General features: G+C 44.3%; 1 protein-coding gene across 10 annotated transcripts in view; it reads left to right on the top strand.

Moving 5' to 3' along the window:
* Positions 1-19,031, top strand: part of LOC106574832 (R3H domain-containing protein 1) — a 48,302-nt gene that overhangs the window by 176 nt on the left and 29,095 nt on the right. For 6 of the 10 annotated variants that reach the window (XM_045698239.1, XM_045698244.1, XM_045698242.1 and 3 more), the window contains exons 2-4: positions 10,350-10,579; positions 15,563-15,854; positions 17,622-17,666. In XM_045698239.1, coding sequence (XP_045554195.1) covers positions 15,615-15,854; positions 17,622-17,666 — 285 coding nt within the window. In that variant the 5' untranslated portion in view covers positions 10,350-10,579; positions 15,563-15,614. Of the gene's footprint in view, positions 1-4,844; positions 5,300-10,349; positions 10,580-11,112; positions 11,429-15,562; positions 15,855-17,621; positions 17,667-19,031 lie in introns of those variants that run through there. The other 4 variants (XM_045698236.1, XM_045698235.1, XM_045698238.1 and 1 more) reach the window with 4 other exon arrangements.

The raw sequence follows: 19,031 nt of genomic DNA, 5'->3' as shown, positions 1-19,031 counted from the left end.
TTTGTTTCTTCGCACACGTTCTTTGTGGGGATTAACGGTGAATTTGTGTAGTTAGGTTATCAAATTACAATCTTAGTGGCAAATTTAGCTAGCTTAGTTAGCTAACTAGCTAAGGTCGGAATAATTTGTCGAGCCGAAGGGCTACCTTAGCTAACTAGCTTGTTGGCTACCTAGCTAAACTCAAAGGAATTCAAAGTTCAACTTGGCACAGGTAAGAGTTGCGTTTAGATTGCTTGATTTGAATACAAACAAGTCATTGGTAACGAGCTAGTTAGCTAAAATAGTTCTCATTTATCGTGGTTAGCTAACGTACCTAGCGTCCCCCGAAGCGCCGCAAACAAGGCCTGCTCGTTTGCATAATCAATAACTAGCTAGCTTTACAAACTCGCTGTTGGCTAGTCAACAATAGTAACTAGCTAGTTAGCTATGTATTTTAGGCATGCAGGGAGGATACCTCTGTACAAACTAAATATATATGTTTGAAATAACACTGTTCTAGTTGGTAGAACTAAGGAACACTAACGTTATATCCTGCAGTTCGTGCCTTTTGAAGTAACTTTGTTTTCGCGTTAGCTGTCCACAAAGGGCAATGGTTCACAGCCTGTATATGTCAATGTGAGAATAAATAACATGCTAAGATGGTGGAGAGACCGTTTCTCCCCAGTCCGAGGTACCTGTTGAGAACATCCACAAGAGGTGTCCTTCCACCGCAGTTCTCTCACCCGTTCACAATACACAAACAAAACACCTTCACATAGTCCTCGAGCTCTGGTGCAGTTCATAATTGGAGCATGGGCAACATCTTATTTCAAGGCATGTCATGACCATGACGCTAAAGCCCCACTAACTATTTGGGCTAATTGTGTTTGACATATTCTGCATGACACTTCTCTTCATGTATCATGTTCAGCTGTCCTCATATCGCTTGCTATTCCTCTTGTCAGAGGGATGGAGTGCTGAAAGAACGGTCACTGACAGGGCTTGTTTTCAGGCTTTCATTCTAAAGTAGGGAATGTATTAATGTTCAATCACTATCATGCCACCAATAACGTGTAATTTGATTGCCAATTTGCTGGGATCTCTCTATGCAGGCACACCTGGGCTCCCGAGTGGTGCAGCGGTCTAAGGCGCTGCATCTCAGTGCTAGAGCCGTCACTACAGACACCCTGGGTCGAATCCAGGCTGTATCACAACCGGCCGTGATTGGGAGTCCCATAGGGCGGTGGACAGTTGGCCCTGCTTCGTCCGGGTTTTGCCGGTGTAGGCCGTCATTGTTAAAAAATAATTTATTCTTAGCTGACTTGCCTAGTTAAATAAAGGTAAAAACATAAAAATACCTACAGTAATTATGGTGCCTACCATTGGCTTGGCTGGTGTGATGAAGTGTTTTATTCTACTAAAGTAAATGGGTGACATGTTGTCAGCTCAGTCTTTCCTACCGCTTCTATAATGAGGATGCAGAGTCTACTACATGAGTGTTTCCCTGCTGCCTGTTCAACCCAAGGGAGGCTCATTAGGATAGTGTTATGCTGTTGCCGTAAATGGAGAACTGTGAATATAGCCTAACTAAGCACATCCGTCACTTCTCACAGCAAATTAAAACGCAAGGCCTAATAGGCTAATGTATGAAGCGTTGCCGAGACACCGCAGTTTTGTTGAAATAGTGGTCCCTTTTTTGTCTGGCTTTGACGTTCGTTAATCAAAGAGGAAATGCTCCAGTTAGCTAATAGCTAGATGCAGAACCCCACTGTGGGTTTGTTTGAGTAGTTATATTGTTCTGTAAACATTAGGGCTATAGCTTGGTTTGAGAGTGACTTATTCTAGGCTACAGTTTTATAACTTTCACTGCCGTATTTTATTTTAATGTCTATTTATAAAGTCAAGGAGGCACACTTCTTGCCTGAGCTATGAACTATCTATCCTGGTTGTCTAGTGCTGCCATTCATTCTGAGACAATGCGCAACGATTCGGCTTTCATAGCTGGAGGCTCTGCCGTTAGGAGTGCAGTGACACAACTCTTGATTTATGTCCAAATTAGGGGTGTAAATTCAGAATATTGAATAGCCTGATGCTGTGTTAATTACTCAGGTGTGTGTGCTCGCGCGCAAGCGTGCGTCTGTGTGTGGTGGTGGGGGGGATCATGATGAAATTGTACGCTAAATGCTTTATGTTCTTATCCAACTTCCTCCTCATGGTATTGTCAGACGTCAGTAACGTAGGTAGGCCCATCCTGTTTCACATCTTGACACAGTGAACATTGCAACGTGGTTGATTCCTTGTTGTTTATTGATTGGGTGCATAACAGGAGACTACTGGCAGTTTGCTAGGCTGTTGGGTTTATGAGATTCAGTGGCCGTGTTGGTGGCGTAGCTACTGTAGTTGGTGAACTTGTAACTGTAGTGACATGTGATCAGATCAGTTGTCACCAGCGTCTCTTGCTAAGGGACAGGGAGAGCTTTCCTCCTCCTACTCTGACAGCATCTAATATTTACTTCCGTTTTTAAGGGATTGGAACAAATAACACATGATGTCCCCTATAACTGCGTTTTATATTCGCTCTGAACATCTCCATTAATTAGTAGCACTCTAATAACATATTACAATTGACTTGAGCATATTTTCTGTGGTTAGTTGTAGAGCTGGGCGGTACACCGTATTTTACCATATACTGGTATTGATGCATGGACCGGTTTGGGTTTTTACTTTACCTTCTATAGCGGTATTTGAATGTTTGGTTTGTTAAATGTGATACACCGTGTGTAAAGTCGTCTCTCTCTGCTCTCCATCTCTCCATGCCGCTTTCCACACAGACCTAGCCCCACCTAGCCCCATTTGTTGTTGCTTGACCACAAGACACTTGTGTTCAGTCTGCATGGTCAATGTAGCACATGCAAAAATGTTGATGACAATGATGCTGTTTTCACTTTGCTTCTTAATGTAAATCCCCTAGTGTTCTATAATTACACTATTAGCTTGTGTTTCTTACATCTGACAACCGCTAGTTTGTCTTGACAAGTTTGGCCTAAATCTTGTTTGCCACTAATCGCTAGTTAGCTGGCTAGCTAGCTAACTAGTTCAAATCTAAATCAAATTGTATTTGGTCACATACACATGGTTAGCGGATGTTAATGCGAGTGTAGCGAAATGCTTGTGCTTCTAGTTCTGACAGTGCAGTAATATCTAACAATTCCACAACTACCTTTATACACACAAATGTAAAGGGATGGAATAAGTATATATAAATATATGGATGATCGATGGCCGAGCGGTATAGGCAAGATGCAGTAAATGGTATAGAGTACAGTGTATATACATATGAGATGAGTAATGTAGGGTATGTAAACATTATATAAAGTGACTTGTGATCCATTTATTAAAGTGGCCAATGATTTGAGTCTGTATGTAGGCAGCAGCCTCTCTGTGTTAGTGATGCTGTTTAACAGTCTGATGGCCTTGAGATAGAAGCCATTTTTAAGTCTCTTGGTCCCAGCTTTGATGCACCTGTATTGGCTTTGCCTTCTAGATGGTAGTGGGGTGAACAGGCAGTGGCTCGGGTTGTTGTTGCCCTTGATGATCTTTTTGGCCTTCCTGTGACATCGGGTGCTTCCCTGGAGGGACACCTACACCTTCGGTGATGCGTTGTGCAGACCTCACTACCCTCTGGAGAGCCTTGCGGTTGAGGGCGGTGCAGTTGCTGTACCAGGCGGTGATACAGCCCAACAGGATGCTCTCAATTGTACATCTGTAAAAGGTTTTGAGGGTTTTAGGTGAAAAGCAACATTTCTTCAGCCTCCTGAGGATGAAGAGGTGCACTTGTAGTTAATAAATGTATTGAGTCTGAGCAAACGTAATTAGCTTTACAGCCTGATACTACCAGTGATGGTTTAGACCTAAATCAGCATGTTTGTGCAACAGTATCTTCTAAATCAGAGGAATACGCAAAGCATGAATATGTTCGCTACATGAAGTAGCTAAGAGAACATTCAATGTAGCCAAAGGTTATAGGGTCCCCTTGGAAACAACACTTTGGTTCCTACCTTGTCACAATAACTCCTCCCTGGCATTTTCATTTGTTGTCATGTCAAACAACACTGTATTAAAAGTCCCCACTATTATATTCTAACTATAAAATTAGAATAGTCATTCTATTTCCATGATTCCAACAGGTCACAAGTGTTTTACTCTAAAGTCAAAGTCAAGTCAAATTCCAATTGCAACTTTTGGTTAAAAATAAGGCCTATATTGTTTGTCCATATCGTGCAGCCCTACGTGGCAGTGTGGAATGATCTCAAATGATTGCAGGAATTTACAAAAATGATGAAAATGATTTTTGTTTGAATTTGAACAGTATAAAACAATCAGAATGGAGAAAGATCCATTTTGAAATCACTTAGTATGTATGTGTTGCCACCCTAGGATCACTCCCTACTCATAAAGAAAATGTACAACTTTTATTATTCAAAAACCTAAAATAGTGGCAAATACCATCCATTTTTTAAATTTGTATGCAGTAATATGATATTTGGGCCATATCGCCCGGTCCTAGTTGGTTGGAGCAGTCTTGTACCTTGTCTCCGTCTGGTTGAAATATACCCAACTGTAATGGGCAAGGTCCACTTTGAACAGCCTGTCCTCTCATTGGCCACCATCCCCTCCCATGGTGTCGTGTTCTCTCATTGGCCACCATCCCCTCCCATGGTGTGTCGTGTTCTCTCATTGGCCATCCATCCCATGGTGCATGGTTTGTCCTGTTCTCTCATTGCTGTATATGGGGAGACAGACGCCCCTCCTGTCTCTCTCGTCTGTCTCGCTCCTCTGTCCCCCTACTCACTCTCTCTCTCTCCTCTCTGTCTCCCTCCTCCTTTCCTTTGTCCCTCGCCTCCCTCCTCTGGTGTAAGCGCATGGCAGGGCAGCAGAATCGGTAATGAAGAAAGTGCCCAATTTAGCCTTCTCAGCCGCACACTCCTCTGAGATGTGCTTGCTGCCCCTGCCTGGGTGCAGCGAGGCGGGGTGCTGTGAGTGGCTGAGCTAGAGCTGACATCACAGGGGCCAGCTGTTGATTTGGTGCTGTCTGAGGCTGGGGCGAGTCACTGACTCCGTCAGGCGCCTACTGAGGGGCTCTGGCAGGTAGACTCACACACACACGAACCCAAGACGATAGGAGGCTGTGTGAGACTGCTGCTGCTGCAGGGAGCGAGTCGCTCCGAGCAGCTACGTCCTCCTCAACCAATGCTGCCTTGGGTACTACGGACTCCTCCAACAGCTTGCAATGAACATAAGGAGGGCTACTATGTGGAAGGTAGGTCTTGGTTTCTGTCCTTACCAAAGAGTATGTATTTGGTGAAGGAAGGAGCACGTTGGAAAGTCAGGCGTAATGGTTTAAGTGCCAGATAATACCTACTAAGGCTTTTGGTAGCCTTTTCAGACTTGAATCATTCAGACATTGTGCTGGGTTCTCAATCATCTGTCTGTTAGTGTCTTGGACCTTCATTTTGAAAGCTGTGATTTATTGTTGAGATTTTGTTTTGGTGGTTATGTTTTCAATATGATCCTTTTGAGATGCAATTAAACTTCACAGCAGTCTTCTGCAGTATGTTCTAAGCTACAGTTGTGAATGTCATTGACCATTTAGGCTACAGGGTTTATCTGGTGACGATAAGGGCTCGGTTTCCAAGAGGATGCACGGCAAGGCTGCGTTCAGTGAACAGGGGATCTGTAGACTGTGTTCAGTGTGTTGGGGGGATCTGTAGACTGTGTTCAGTGTGTTGGGGGATCTGTAGACTGTGTTCAGTGTGTTGGGGGGATCTGTAGACTGTGTTCAGTGTGTTGGGGGGATCTGTAGACTGTGTTCAGTGTGTTGGGGGGATCTGTAGACTGTGTTGGGGGGGATCTGTAGACTGTGTTGGGGGGGATCTGTAGACTGTGTTGGGGGGATCTGTAGACTGTGTTCAGTGTGTTGGGGAACGGGGGATCTGTCGACTGTGTTCAGTGAATCCCCAATATGAATTTATCAGCAGCGCACCTACACTGCTAAATCGTGGGCTAAACTACAAATGTAAAATATATATATATATATACATACATACATGCATGCATGCATACACACTTCTCGGGATAGGAAAACATTTTCCGTGTAAACTTAAACGACTAAAACCAGATATAAATTATGTAGAAAATATAATGGAGCAATACATTTATAAATAAGATCATCTTTGAGAACTAACAATCAGCAGAATAAAAACTAGACGGTCAGGGAGAATCTAAAATTACCAAAATGTCATGACACTTTGCCACCGCTGCTGAAAAAAATCCTAGGAGAAACACTGCAATGTATTGGTGAACAGGGGCTGTGTTCTGATTACCGTTGTGTCTTGGCGTCGCTTTCTTTCATCAGTACACTAATTACCATAGATAAGCCATTAAGAGGCTTGTGTTGCGTTGTCTCTGCACAGCTTGCATTTCTGCTCCTCAGTATATTGTTTCTGCAGGTGTTTCTGTTATTACAAATGAGTTTTTAATGACTGACTCCACTAGAGTGCCTTCAGAAAGTATTCATACCCCTTCACTTATTCCACATTTTGTTGTTACAGCCGGAATTCAAAATGGATAAAAAATATTTTTTTCTCACCCATCTACACTCAATACCCCCATAATGACAGTGAAAATGTTTTTAGGAATGTTAGCTAATTTATTTTTAATAAAATACTTTAATATTTAATTTACATAGTATTCACACACCATGAGTCAATACTTTGTAGAAGCACCTTTGGCTGCGATTTACAGCTGTGAGTCTTTCTGGGTAAGTCTCGAAGAGCTTTCCACACCTGGATTGTGCAACATTTGCCCATTTAAAAAAAATAGAATAAATAAATAAATAAAAATGATTTTCATAATTCTTCAAGCTCTGTCAAATTGGTTGTTCATCATTGCTAGACAACCATTTTCAGGTCTTGCCATAGATTTTCAAGCAGATTTGAGTCAACTTGTTTTAGGTTATTGTCCTGCTGGAAGGTGAATGCATCTCCCAGTGTCTGGTGGAAACCAGACTGAACCAGGTTTTCCTCTAGGATTTTACCTGTGCTTAGCTCTTTAAAAAAAAAATCCTAAATAACTCCCCAGTCCTTAACGATTACAAGCATACCCATGACATGATGCAGCCACCACTATTTGCCCTAAACATAACACTTTGTATTCAGGACAAACAGTTAATTGCTTTGTCAATTTGTTTGCAGTATTATTTTAGTGCCTTGTTGCAAATAGGATGCATGTTTAGTATTTTTTGAAATTATTTTTTTAAAGAATATTTTGCATGATTTTTTTTTCACTCTGTCATTTAGGTTATTATTGTAGAGTAACTGCAATGTTGTTGATCCATCCTCAGTTTTCTCCTATCACAGCCATTAAGCTCTGTAACTGTTTTAAAGTCACCATTGTCCTCATGGTGAAATCCCTGAGCGGTTTCCTTCCTCTCCGGCAATTGACTTAGGAAGGACGCCTGTGTCTTTGTAGTGACGGGGTGTGTTGATACATCATCCAAAGTGTAATTAATAACTTCAACATGCTCAAAGGGATATGCAATGTCTGCTTTTATTTGCCCTGCTTTGAGAGGCATTGGAAAATCTCCTTGGTCTTTGTGGTTGAATCTGTGTTTGAAATTCACTGTTCGACTGAGGGACCTTACAATTATCGGTATGTGTGGGGTACAAAGATGAGACAGTCATTCAAAAATCATGTTAAACACTTATTGTACACACAGTGAGTCCATGCAACTTGTTATGTGACTTGTTAAGCACATTTACCTGTAATTGAGGCTGAGCGATGAAATGAATACCTTTAGTCTGCACTTTATACCCCAGAGGGCTTAAGTCTGAATTATCATCAGCTCTCTCTAATCAATAACTCTCCTTATTAGCAGAAATGGCTCTGAGCTGGGATACGGGTTTATTTACCCTGTTCAACACGCTGATAATCAATGTCATTTATTGGGATTAAAGTAAACAGTATTACTATTCCTGTGAATTGATGGTTGGTTACGTGCTACATTTTATCTTTCTATGCTTTCCCACGCTTGTTTTCTGTGTGACTGTAGAGCTGGAGAAGACCGCCTCATGGATGTGTCTGTCTGTTAGCTACACAGTATGTTGGATGGATGGATGGCTTTGGCTGCTTTTCTCTGCTCTTGTATTGTTCCATCCTCCTACACAAAGTCTGGGCGGGAGGGAGGGAGAGAGTCTCCTCTCGCTGCTCCCTCCCGCTCTTCCCCCCCCAGCACTTGGGCAGGGGGCGAGGTACCGCCCAAGCCTGGTGTGGACCGCCCTGTCTGTGCGTGCAATCAGAATGGCCTCTTGTGCATTCCACAGGAGCAATTTCCTATTCGCTGTGCTAACATAATTGTCATTGAGTGGTCCATTTACAGCCGGCATATGATTAGTTAGCTCCCATTCCCCTGGCTGGCAGAGTGGCTGTGCCCTTCTGACCTCATTGTAGCTTTTTGAGAATACATTTTCATGGGCAGAAAAGTATAGCGTGGAAAAAGGCTTAGGCACTTATTCACCACTTCTACAGGCAGGCAGTATGGGTGTGTTTGTACCGTGGGGAATGGAGGTAAAGGGACTGTGAAGTGAAGAGGCTCTTAACGGTTCAACCACTCAGATCAACTCAGAGCCTCAGATTCTGTTGTCAAATACAGAGGAGCTGCTCAGTAACAGGAGACCCAGAGGATTCTACTGGGCTGTGTGTGTGTGTGAGATCTCTTGGGTATGTATAGACTTCTGGTCTGTTTGTGCCTGCCAGTGTTTATTCGTGTGTGTCACACTGCGTTCCATCTGCATGCATTAAGCCCACTGTCCCTGACACCCCCTCCCCCATGTGTCACACAGACTGTCCCTGACACAGACCTGTCCCTGACACCCCCTCCCCCATGTGTCACACAGACTGTCCCTGACACAGACCTGTCCCTGACACCCCCTCCCCCATGTGTCACACAGACTGTCCCTGACACAGACCTGTCCCTGACACCCCCTCCCCCATGTGTCACACAGACTGTCCCTGACACAGACCTGTCCCTGACACCCCCTCCCCCATGCGTCACACAGACTGTCCCTGACACAGACCTGTCCCTGACACCCCCTCCCCCATGTGTCACACAGACTGTCCCTGACACAGACCTGTCCCTGACACCCCCTCCCCCATGTGTCACACAGACCTGTCCCTGACACAGACCTGTCCCTGACATCCCCTCCCCCATGTGTCACACAGACCTGGCCCTGACACAGACCTGGCCCTGACACAGACCTGGCCCTGACACAGACCTGGCCCTGACACAGACCTGGCCCTGACACGGTGATCTCCTGAACTCAGTGGCTAGCTCAGCCCTGCTGTTCCTCCCTGTCCGTGCAGCACAGCTCTGACTCCTAATGCAGCTTGTGTCTCTTGCTGTCTGTCTGGTTGGTTGAGTTCTACTGGTGTCACCAGCTATTAGGGCTGAGTGTAGTCATGTGAAGTTCCACACCTCTCTTTGTGTTGCTGCTGACTGCCAGACTGGAGGTTACCTTTGGTCTAGTAGTGTCTGCAGTTTACTGTCAAACCAGGATTTGCATACACAGCAAGGTATGGTGAGGTAGGGTAAGGTATGGTGAAAAAGGATTATAAAGAGAGCAGGAATCCACCACTTGACCTTTTGACGGGACTGTGTGGAGACGGGACTGTGTGGAGACGGGACTGTGTGGAATCGGGAGACGGGACTGCCTACTGGGTGCCAGAGAGAGCTTACTGTGGCGGGCGCTCTGCCCGGTAGATAGCTCTGGGACTAGGAGGAAGGTTGGAGTGGAGTAGAAGAACATGGGCAAAGATGTAGAGCCCTTCTGACTGAAGATGGAGAGTCTGTTACAGCCCATCTGTTACCTTCGATGTGAAGCTTCCATGTGGAAAATGATATGTCTGTCAGTGTCCACTCCAAAATTGGTATTCTAAATGTCATAGGGTTTTGATTGAAAAGTGTTATCTTCTGTTTTTTACGGCTGTTATTCCTGAATATGTAATGCTGCTCTGTTTTACATAACTGTCACGACAGAGTGGGTTTAGCACGACCCTCCATGCACTCAATGGCTCTGATGGATGAAACCTGTTTTACACATAGGCATGCACAGCCACAATATCACTGTCTCTTTCCCTGTCTCTCTCTCTTTCCCCATTTTTCTCTCTCGCACTCACACACGTGATATCCCCTGGACTCTGTCTGTCCATGTCAGCTCTGTCACTGTCAGCGACCTATAACCCCATTCCATCAGTGTTCCCCAGTTCTCTAAGGGTCCTGACCCCCTGACCTCTCCCTTCTCTCCCTGTGACAGGTCTGTGATGGCCATGAGCAGCTTGGAGGGCAGTGCCACCGAGGCCGTTCCGATCTGGACACCAGAGACTCCGAGCTGGTGCTAAGGACATGGGACTCTCCCTCAGAGTTAGCGACAGGCTCCGCAGCACGAGACGTTACAGTGACAAACCAGCGGTGGCACAGGACTGCTGCTCCCAGAGGCTTCTCACCCCCTGTAGGACGTCACCACCACAGGCCCAGCAGCACCCAGTAAGTAGCTTCCTGTAAGGAGCATAGGCCATTGGCCACAAAGTACATTGGTGGGCCGGGGGGAAATTTTAAAAACAGCATTGACATCACTTCAGTTGAGATAGACTGACAGATATTTCAAATCAGCAACGCTGCACTTGACTAGAAAAGATGTCGTTTGTGTGCCGGAATAACTTAGACCAGCCTGGTGTTATAGTTCTTTCTCTTCAAGATGAACATTTTTGATCTGCCTCTCAGCCAGTTTCCACTCAGTATTCAGTAAAATAACTCAAATAGCACTGCAGAACAAAAGAACATACATTTTGTTATTGAAGAGAGCATGTAAAGGCTTGAAGATGGGTGTGAGAGGAGCAGGTTTGGGGGAGTAACTGAGTACAATGTAATCTGATTTACAAAAAAAAAAATGTATCAGTTACAATACCAGCTAAAATATTGTAATGAGATACCTTTGAAAAACTAGATGATTACTTTCAAATTCAGAAAGGATGTTTGTGAGAGAAAGAAATGCATTTTGACACCTTTCGGTTTCTCAGTGACATTCAATTCAGCATGGAAAAAAGGTGTTTCAGTTTGTTCTACGAGAGAGTCTGACCACCAATCAGAGACCATTATGATGACCACCAATCAGAGACCACTATGATGACCACCAATCGGAGACCACTATGATGACCACCCAATCGGAGACCACTATGATGACCACCCACTCGGAGACCACTATGATGACCACCCAATCGGAGACCACTATGATGACCACCCAATCGGAGACCACTATGATGACCACCCAATCGGAGACCACTATGATGACCACCCAATCGGAGACCACTATGATGGATCCTTTTCTAAAAGCCGGTGTGACGCGCTTTACATCATACCTGCTGTATTTCTGTATTTTGGAACTTCTGTATCTTGAAAATTGTATTGTTTATATACCAAACATTTTGGAAATATATCAACAATGAAACAAATTATTGGGGAAGTAATCCAAAGGTAACGGAACATAATCAGATTACATTACGGAGTTTGGGTAATCTAAAACTTACATTACTGAATCCAATTCTGGACAGGTAAGGTGCTGTTTTCAAGGGATTGTTAAATATATGAACTATTTGGTTATAATATCAGCACCTCTTGAAGAGCAGAGTCCGACTAACACATCCCATTATTCCATGTTTATCTCTATCAGAGTTCTACAGCAAGGAACTGCATGCTTTTCTTCACTAAACATCAATTGATCATTTAGCCTCACATTATCGTTCAATATTGGCCACCATTAATTGGATATGAGTGATATAAAATAAATGAAATATACTTGCCTAGTATGAGTGGTTTTAGGTGAATTTCCCATCCTTTGTGGGCTCTGCCTGTCAAGCAGCAGAAGGGCGAATTCGCCTATGTACTGTTATCTGACATTTACTTTGCTAGCTACCTGATGATAATGTTTGCTTTGCTAGCTACCTGATGATAATGTTTGCTTTGCTAGCTACCTGATGATAATGTTTGCTTTGCTAGCTACCTGATGATAATGTTTGCTTTGCTAGCTACCTGATGATAATGTTTGCTTTGCTAGCTACCTGATGATAATGTTTGCTTTGCTAGCTACCTGATGATAATGTTTGCTTTGCTAGCTACCTGATGATAATGTTTGCTTTGCTAGCTACCTGATGATAATGTTTGCTTTGCTAGCTACCTCATGATAATGTTTGCTTTGCTAGCTACCTGATGATAATGTTTACTTTGCTAGCTACCTGATGATAATGTTTACGTTACAAGCTTCCGGGAGAAACAGTTGGCCAGACATATAGTGATAAGTAGACCTAATGTAGTTTTTTTTCTCCAACCTAGCCTACCTAGCGAAGTTGGCTAACATTATCCCCGTTTCAACATTGTTAATAAGGGTTTAATCAGGATTGCTGCTGACAGATGTGATAGACGACATTGACTGAGGGACCACGTCAAATTGGCTAGTTGGTTGACAACAAATCACGTCAATATGGCTAGTTAACATTCAGGGGATAAACTAGATGGCTGTATATAAATATCTATAGTAGGGTTGGGCGGTTTCCAAATTGTCATATCCTCATACCGTCCTTCTCTCACACCGGGATTTACGGTACTACTGGCTTAGTACACACAAATGCAAAGAAGCCCATTGGGCGTCTATTAGCAGAATAAAAACAAAATTAGCACAAGTAACAGCACATTTCCATGGAGGTTGCTAGCTAAATATGCTAACGAGTGCAAACGAAAATAAACAAATTGCGAAGGCAGGCAATGCAGCTCATAAAGTGATACATATATAGGTAGGAGCTACCGAATGATATTTTTGTTGCGTTTAGACATTTTACAAGCGAATGTGAGTGAGAGACATTGTGCAAATGAAAAGTTTTGACCACATGCTTGTCTGAAGGACACTGTGGCGTCGCTAGGGCAACGGGCCTGCTCTGTTCTGAAGATGGGGGAGCAGCAGACAGCCCAGATCTGAGAGGAAAAACACAAGGAAGTCAAGCTGCAGTGGCAGCTGTACAGATAACTCATCCAACGGGCTTTGACACCTCAAACACGGCAGAAAACTAACACAATATGATGCCCTGTGACGTTATTAATTCAGCCACGTACTTAGATAACGAGCAAGTTAATCTTAGGTGTCACCCTAACGCAGAAAGATTAAACTTCCTGTGTTTTGTAAACGCAGATCTACAATGCTTCTTATTGTAATATCTGCTCCGCATCAGACTCATTTCGTTCTTCAGTTGCACTTCTCCACTCAGATGAGAATTCACAAACGGCCAATTCTATCAGCAGACTGCTTTGACTGATGTGGAGCTACGGTTCTCCAGTACTTTTCTCTGTGTAGCCAGCCTACTGATCTCCAGTACTTTTCTCTGTGTAGCCAGCCTACTGTTCTCCAGTACTTTTCTCTGTGTAGCCAGCCTACTGTTCTCCAGTACTTTTCTCTGTGTAGCCAGCCTACTGTTCTCCAGTACTTTTCTCTGTGTAGCCAGCCTACTGTTCTCCAGTACTTTTCTCTGTGTAGCCAGCCTACTGTTCTCCAGTACTTTTCTCTGTGTAGCCAGCCTACTGTTCTCCAGTACTTTTCTCTGTGTAGCCAGCCTACTGTTCTCCAGTACTTTTCTCTGTGTAGCCAGCCTACTGATCTCCAGTACTTTTCTCTGTGTAGCCAGCCTACTGTTCTCCAGTACTTTTCTCTGTGTAGCCAGCCTACTGTTCTCCAGTACTTTTCTCTGTGTAGCCAGCCTACTGTTCTCCAGTACTTTTCTCTGTGTAGCCAGCCTACTGTTCTCCAGTACTTTTCTCTGTGTAGCCAGCCTACTGTTCTCCAGTACTTTTCTCTGTGTAGCCAGCCTACTGTTCTCCAGTACTTTTCTCTGTGTAGCCAGCCTACTGTTCTCCAGTACTTTTCTCTGTGTAGCCAGCCTACTGTTCTCCAGTACTTTTCTCTGTGTAGCCAGCCTACTGTTCTCCAGTACTTTTCTCTGTGTAGCCAGCCTACTGTTCTCCAGTACTTTTCTCTGTGTAGCCAGCCTACTGTTCTCCAGTACTTTTCTCTGTGTAGCCAGCCTACTGATCTCCAGTACTTTTCTCTGTGTAGCCAGCCTACTGATCTCCAGTACTTTTCTCTGTGTAGCCAGCCTACTGATCTCCAGTACTTTTCTCTGTGTAGCCAGCCTACTGATCTCCAGTACTTTTCTCTGTGTAGCCAGCCTACTGTTCTCCAGTACTTTTCTCTGTGTAGCCAGCCTACTGATCTCCAGTACTACTCTCTCTGTGTAGCCAGCCTACTGTTCTCCAGTACTTTTCTCTGTGTAGCCAGCCTACTGTTCTCCAGTACTTTTCTCTGTGTAGCCAGCCTACTGATCTCCAGTACTCCTCTCTCTGTGTAGCCAGCCTACTGTTCTCTGGTAAAATGCTACCTTCACCTATCTGAAATTACATGATCAATTGCTAAACTTATGGATCATGAAAAGCATGCAGTTCCTTTCTGTATAACTCTGATGAAGCTAAATGTGGAATTCTGTGAAATGTGTAGTTCTGACTGGTCTTCAGGACGTGATGATATTGAAACCAACTAGTTCCATTTATTTAACAATCCCTTCAACGGCACATAGTTGTCAATGGTTTAGAGGAGCTGGTGGTCTCCTTGCCCATCAGCAGTCAAATGGAATGTTCTACACTGTATTGTGCCGTTTTATTGATGACTGCCTATAGAGGGCTGTAGAGTCATGGAGTCATTGCACTCTTTGAACATTCTGGAATCCAGGGTGTCAGTGGTATTTATCTATAGCCACAAGTTCTGTCCTCCAATAGTACTGGCTGTCTCTTTCTCAGTGTGTCTTTCTGGGATTCCTCTATCCTCAAAATGAATTGGTCACTCCCCTCTGACCTTCTCCGCCACGGAGTTTGAGAAGGAATCAAGGAAAGCCAAATTGAGACAGAGGCACAGAGCTACAGTGTTAATGTCAGGGACTGAATCAGATGGGGCCTCTCAACCTCTAATTAAAATCATTAATCACAGCTCTCATAAACCAGATGTCTCCTTCCCTACCCCTCCCATCATGTCCTCTCTATGATGTCTCCTTCCTTCTTCTCCTCTCTCTGCCTCCTTCCCTAAGCCTCCCCACCCCTCTTCTCTATGCTGCTGCAAGAGAGACTTGCTGCATAATTAGGCCACATTATTACCAGAAACCACTGCCTTGTCACTGTCCCTGCATTAGCCCCATTACAGTAGTCATTAGATTTCAGATGTTCTAACTAATATTGTAAACGTCTATCTCTTTAGCCCATGTTTTCTCTCTTTCTCTATTCTCTGTAAATGCATGATATTTCAATGCCCATGTTTTCTCTCTCTTCTCTGACTGTAGGTAAAATATGTGTTTTAGCTGTAATGGAAAATGATTTGCATTTTGATTAGTAAAATCCCAGTCTCTCTCCATCGTCTGTCTCTGTCTCTTTCTCCATCTCTAGGACCCCAGTAACAGCAGTGTTGTATAGAGACTCTCTGTAAGCTGTGCGTCTGATGAGGATGTCTGATCCTGTTACTGTAAAGGACATCAGTAGGACTGAGACCATGAAGGTTTGTGAGGCTGGAGTGGAGCTGGAGGCAGCAGACTGGACCGGAACCACAACACTAGGAGCAGACAGCAGGCGGAACGGTGTGAAGGACAAACCCAAACAGGCTGGGAGCCTGGTGCTGGAACACAATGCCACCGGTCACCAAGACGGAAGCTGCTGTGACAACAAGAGGGAAACGTCACAGGTAAACACACCGGTGTAAACACAAACAGAGCCTTTTAGTGTGGACCAATGAGAAGATCAGTTTTCCATTATCACATCCACAATTTGAACATGTTTTACCACTACTCTGGCAGAAATGTAAATATGGTAATATAATTTAACTATAGTAATGTCATTGAGCTCAGGATCAGTCATTAAAATACTCTACTGTAACAGCTAAAATACGTTGGTGGAAGATGTGCTGATACAGTGCAGCAAAATGTTCCTTTGTCTCAGGGTTGGAGGTAATGTGACGGGGTGTTGTCTCAGGGTTGGAGGTAATGTTGACGGGGTATTGTCTCAGGGTTGGAGGTAATGTGACGGGGTGTTGTCTCAGGGTTGCAGGTAATGTTGACGGGGTATTGTCTCAGGGTTGGAGGTAATGTGACGGGGTGTTGTCTCAGGGTTGCAGGTAATGTTGACGGGTATTGTCTCAGTTAGGTAATTTGACGGGGTATTGTCTCAGGGTTGATATTTGACGGGTTTTCTCAGGTTGGAGTATGTTGACGGGGTATTGTCTCAGGGTTGCAGGTAATGTTGACGGGGTGTTGTCTCAGGGTTGCAGGTAATGCTGGAGGCAGGAGGGAGGGTAATGTCTCAGGGTTGGCGGTAATGTCTCAGGGTTGGAGGTAATGCTGGAGGCAGGAGTATAAATGGGAAGCAGGACAAGTAAAAGCGGTTGGTGGCTGGCACCCCAGCCAGACTGAAGAAGACAGATAATCTGGATCTCAAATCCTGGCTTATCTACAAACTTCCTGTGTGTCACCCTGAGAGAGAGACTGCATGGGTGCTGGGTGGGGGGAGAGAGGGAGGGGTGTGTGTTTCTCTCTGTGTGTCTCCTCTGTGACTTTGCCACCATCTGCCCCTGCCGCGTTCTCTCTCTCAGGCCAGGTACCTTGTAGTGCAGACGTCAGCGTTTCCTTCTCTCTCCTCTCTCATTGTTCCTTTCCTTTCTGCCCTGTTCAATTATCTGATCTACTGGTGCGTTCACACCTACTGTGAGACGCGTGCGCACGCACACACACACGCCACTCTCTGTCTCTAAGGGTCATACACATGCCTGGAAATGGAAACGGTCCATTTCCATCTTTATTTCATGAATGTTATCTGACCCTCCAGCGCAGCGGGGAAAGGAACTGTCCTCTGGTTGGTTTTAGAGGACGGGACCAAGAGAAGAGGGAGTGTCTGTGTGTGTGTGTGTGTACAGACGGTGTCTCAGCGGCAGCCCGAGAGGAGCATGGGGCCTGCCATCCGTTCTGTCTAAATCAGACTCAGCCTTCGCCTCTGACTCTCTAGGACTTCTCCCTGTTCCTCTCCAACCTCAGAACACTGCTCTGTCTCACCACACCATTCCTCTCCTGCTTCCTGTTCCTCTCCAACCTCAGAACACTGCTCTTTGCTCTAGTCTACATGACAGGAAAATGGGTCTGAGACGGAGGGAGATGTGAAAATGATCTGACAGAAAATTCAGTTAAATGTACATAGTAGTGAGACAGAACTCTGGGTCTAATTTCTCAGACAGGAAGGTGTTTGAATCACTAGGGTGAGAATTCATCTTGGCCCAAAAAGGGCTCCTCTTCGTGTTTTGTCACATGCCTATATTGATTGGCTGAGCTCTTTAGTAGGATGTACGTTGACGTCCAACATGTATGACGTATGTATTCAGCCTTCCTGTTGTTCTGGACCACAATATTATTTAACCTTGTAGTTTTGTTAGCTAAACTCCTCCTTTTTGGTCTGTTTGGGACAGCAGCAGTCTCCTGTATCAGCTGGCCAGCCCGTGAGGGGCTCTAAGGTACAGTCGGTGGATTAGCATGATGCCTGGTATGTCTGCCTGGCAACTACCACATACATTATCATTTTATCTCAAGTGTTTCTGCTCAGAAGACTATCTATATTTGCCTGCTGTTGACTTGGTTCTTGTTCTGTAGTGAACAGGGGGGTTCATACTCATTCCGTGGAGGCCCTAGTGTCAGAGGGTTTGTCCTTTCAGTTCAGACCTAGACAACCAGGTGAGTTCTTTACTAATTAGTAACCTTCATTTATCAATCCAGTACAAGGGACATGCAGACACTCGGCCCTCTGTGGAATGAGTTTGACACGTGATTTAGTCATCCCTTTAAAACCATCCGGTGGAATGAGTTTGACATGTGATTGAAGTCATCCCTTTAAAACCATCCGGTGGAATGAGTTTGACACGTGATTTAGTCATCCCTTTAAAACCATCCGGTGGAATGAGTTTGACATGTGATTGAAGTCATCCCTTTAAAACCATCCGGTGGAATGAGTTTGACACGTGATTTAGTCATCCCTTTAAAACCATCCGGTGGAATGAGTTTGACACGTGATTGAAGTCATCCCTTTAAAACCATCCGGTGGAATGAGTTTGACACGTGATTTAAGTCATCCCTTTAAAACCATCCGGTGGAATGAGTTTGACACGTGATTGAAGTCATCCCTTTAAAACCATCCGTGGAATGAGTTTGACACGTGATTTAAGTCATCCCTTTAAAACCATCCGGTGGAATGAGTTTGACATGTGATTGAAGTCATCCCTTTAAAACCATCCGGTGGAATGAGTTTGACATGTGATTTAAGTCATCCCTTTAAAACCATCCGGTGGAATGAGTTTGACACGTGATTGAAGTCATCCCTTTAAAACCATCCGGTGGAATGAGTTTGACACGTGATTGAAGTCATCCCTTTAAAACCATCCGGTGGAATGAGTTTGACACGTGATTGAAGTCATCCCTTTAAAACCATCCGGTGGAATGAGTTTGACATGTGATTGAAGTCATCCCTTTAAAACCATCCGGTGGAATGAGTTTGACATGTGATTGAAGTCATCCCTTTAAAACCATCCGGTGGAATGAGTTTGACATGTGATTGAAGTCATCCCTTTAAAACCATCCGGTGGAATGAGTTTGACACGTGATTGAAGTCATCCCTTTAAAACCATCCAGACTTGTGGTGCATTAGTATTATTTATCTTCACTTGCATGATGATCAGATGTTTAAACTGACTTATTTACGTGTATTTACGTGTTTGCTAACCATCACGTTAGTTACATGCATGGATTGGATTTGATTCACCCAACTCATTTTGAGGTCTGAACATTTTCTGTTGGACGTGATTGCTTGGTGCTTGCTGGCCTTTACG

This window comes from Salmo salar, chromosome ssa16 (genome assembly GCF_905237065.1).
Source record: "Salmo salar chromosome ssa16, Ssal_v3.1, whole genome shotgun sequence".
NCBI classification, from domain to species: Eukaryota; Metazoa; Chordata; class Actinopteri; order Salmoniformes; family Salmonidae; genus Salmo; species Salmo salar.
Note: the sequence above shows the minus strand (reverse complement) of the source record. Positions and strands in the feature narration are given on the sequence as shown.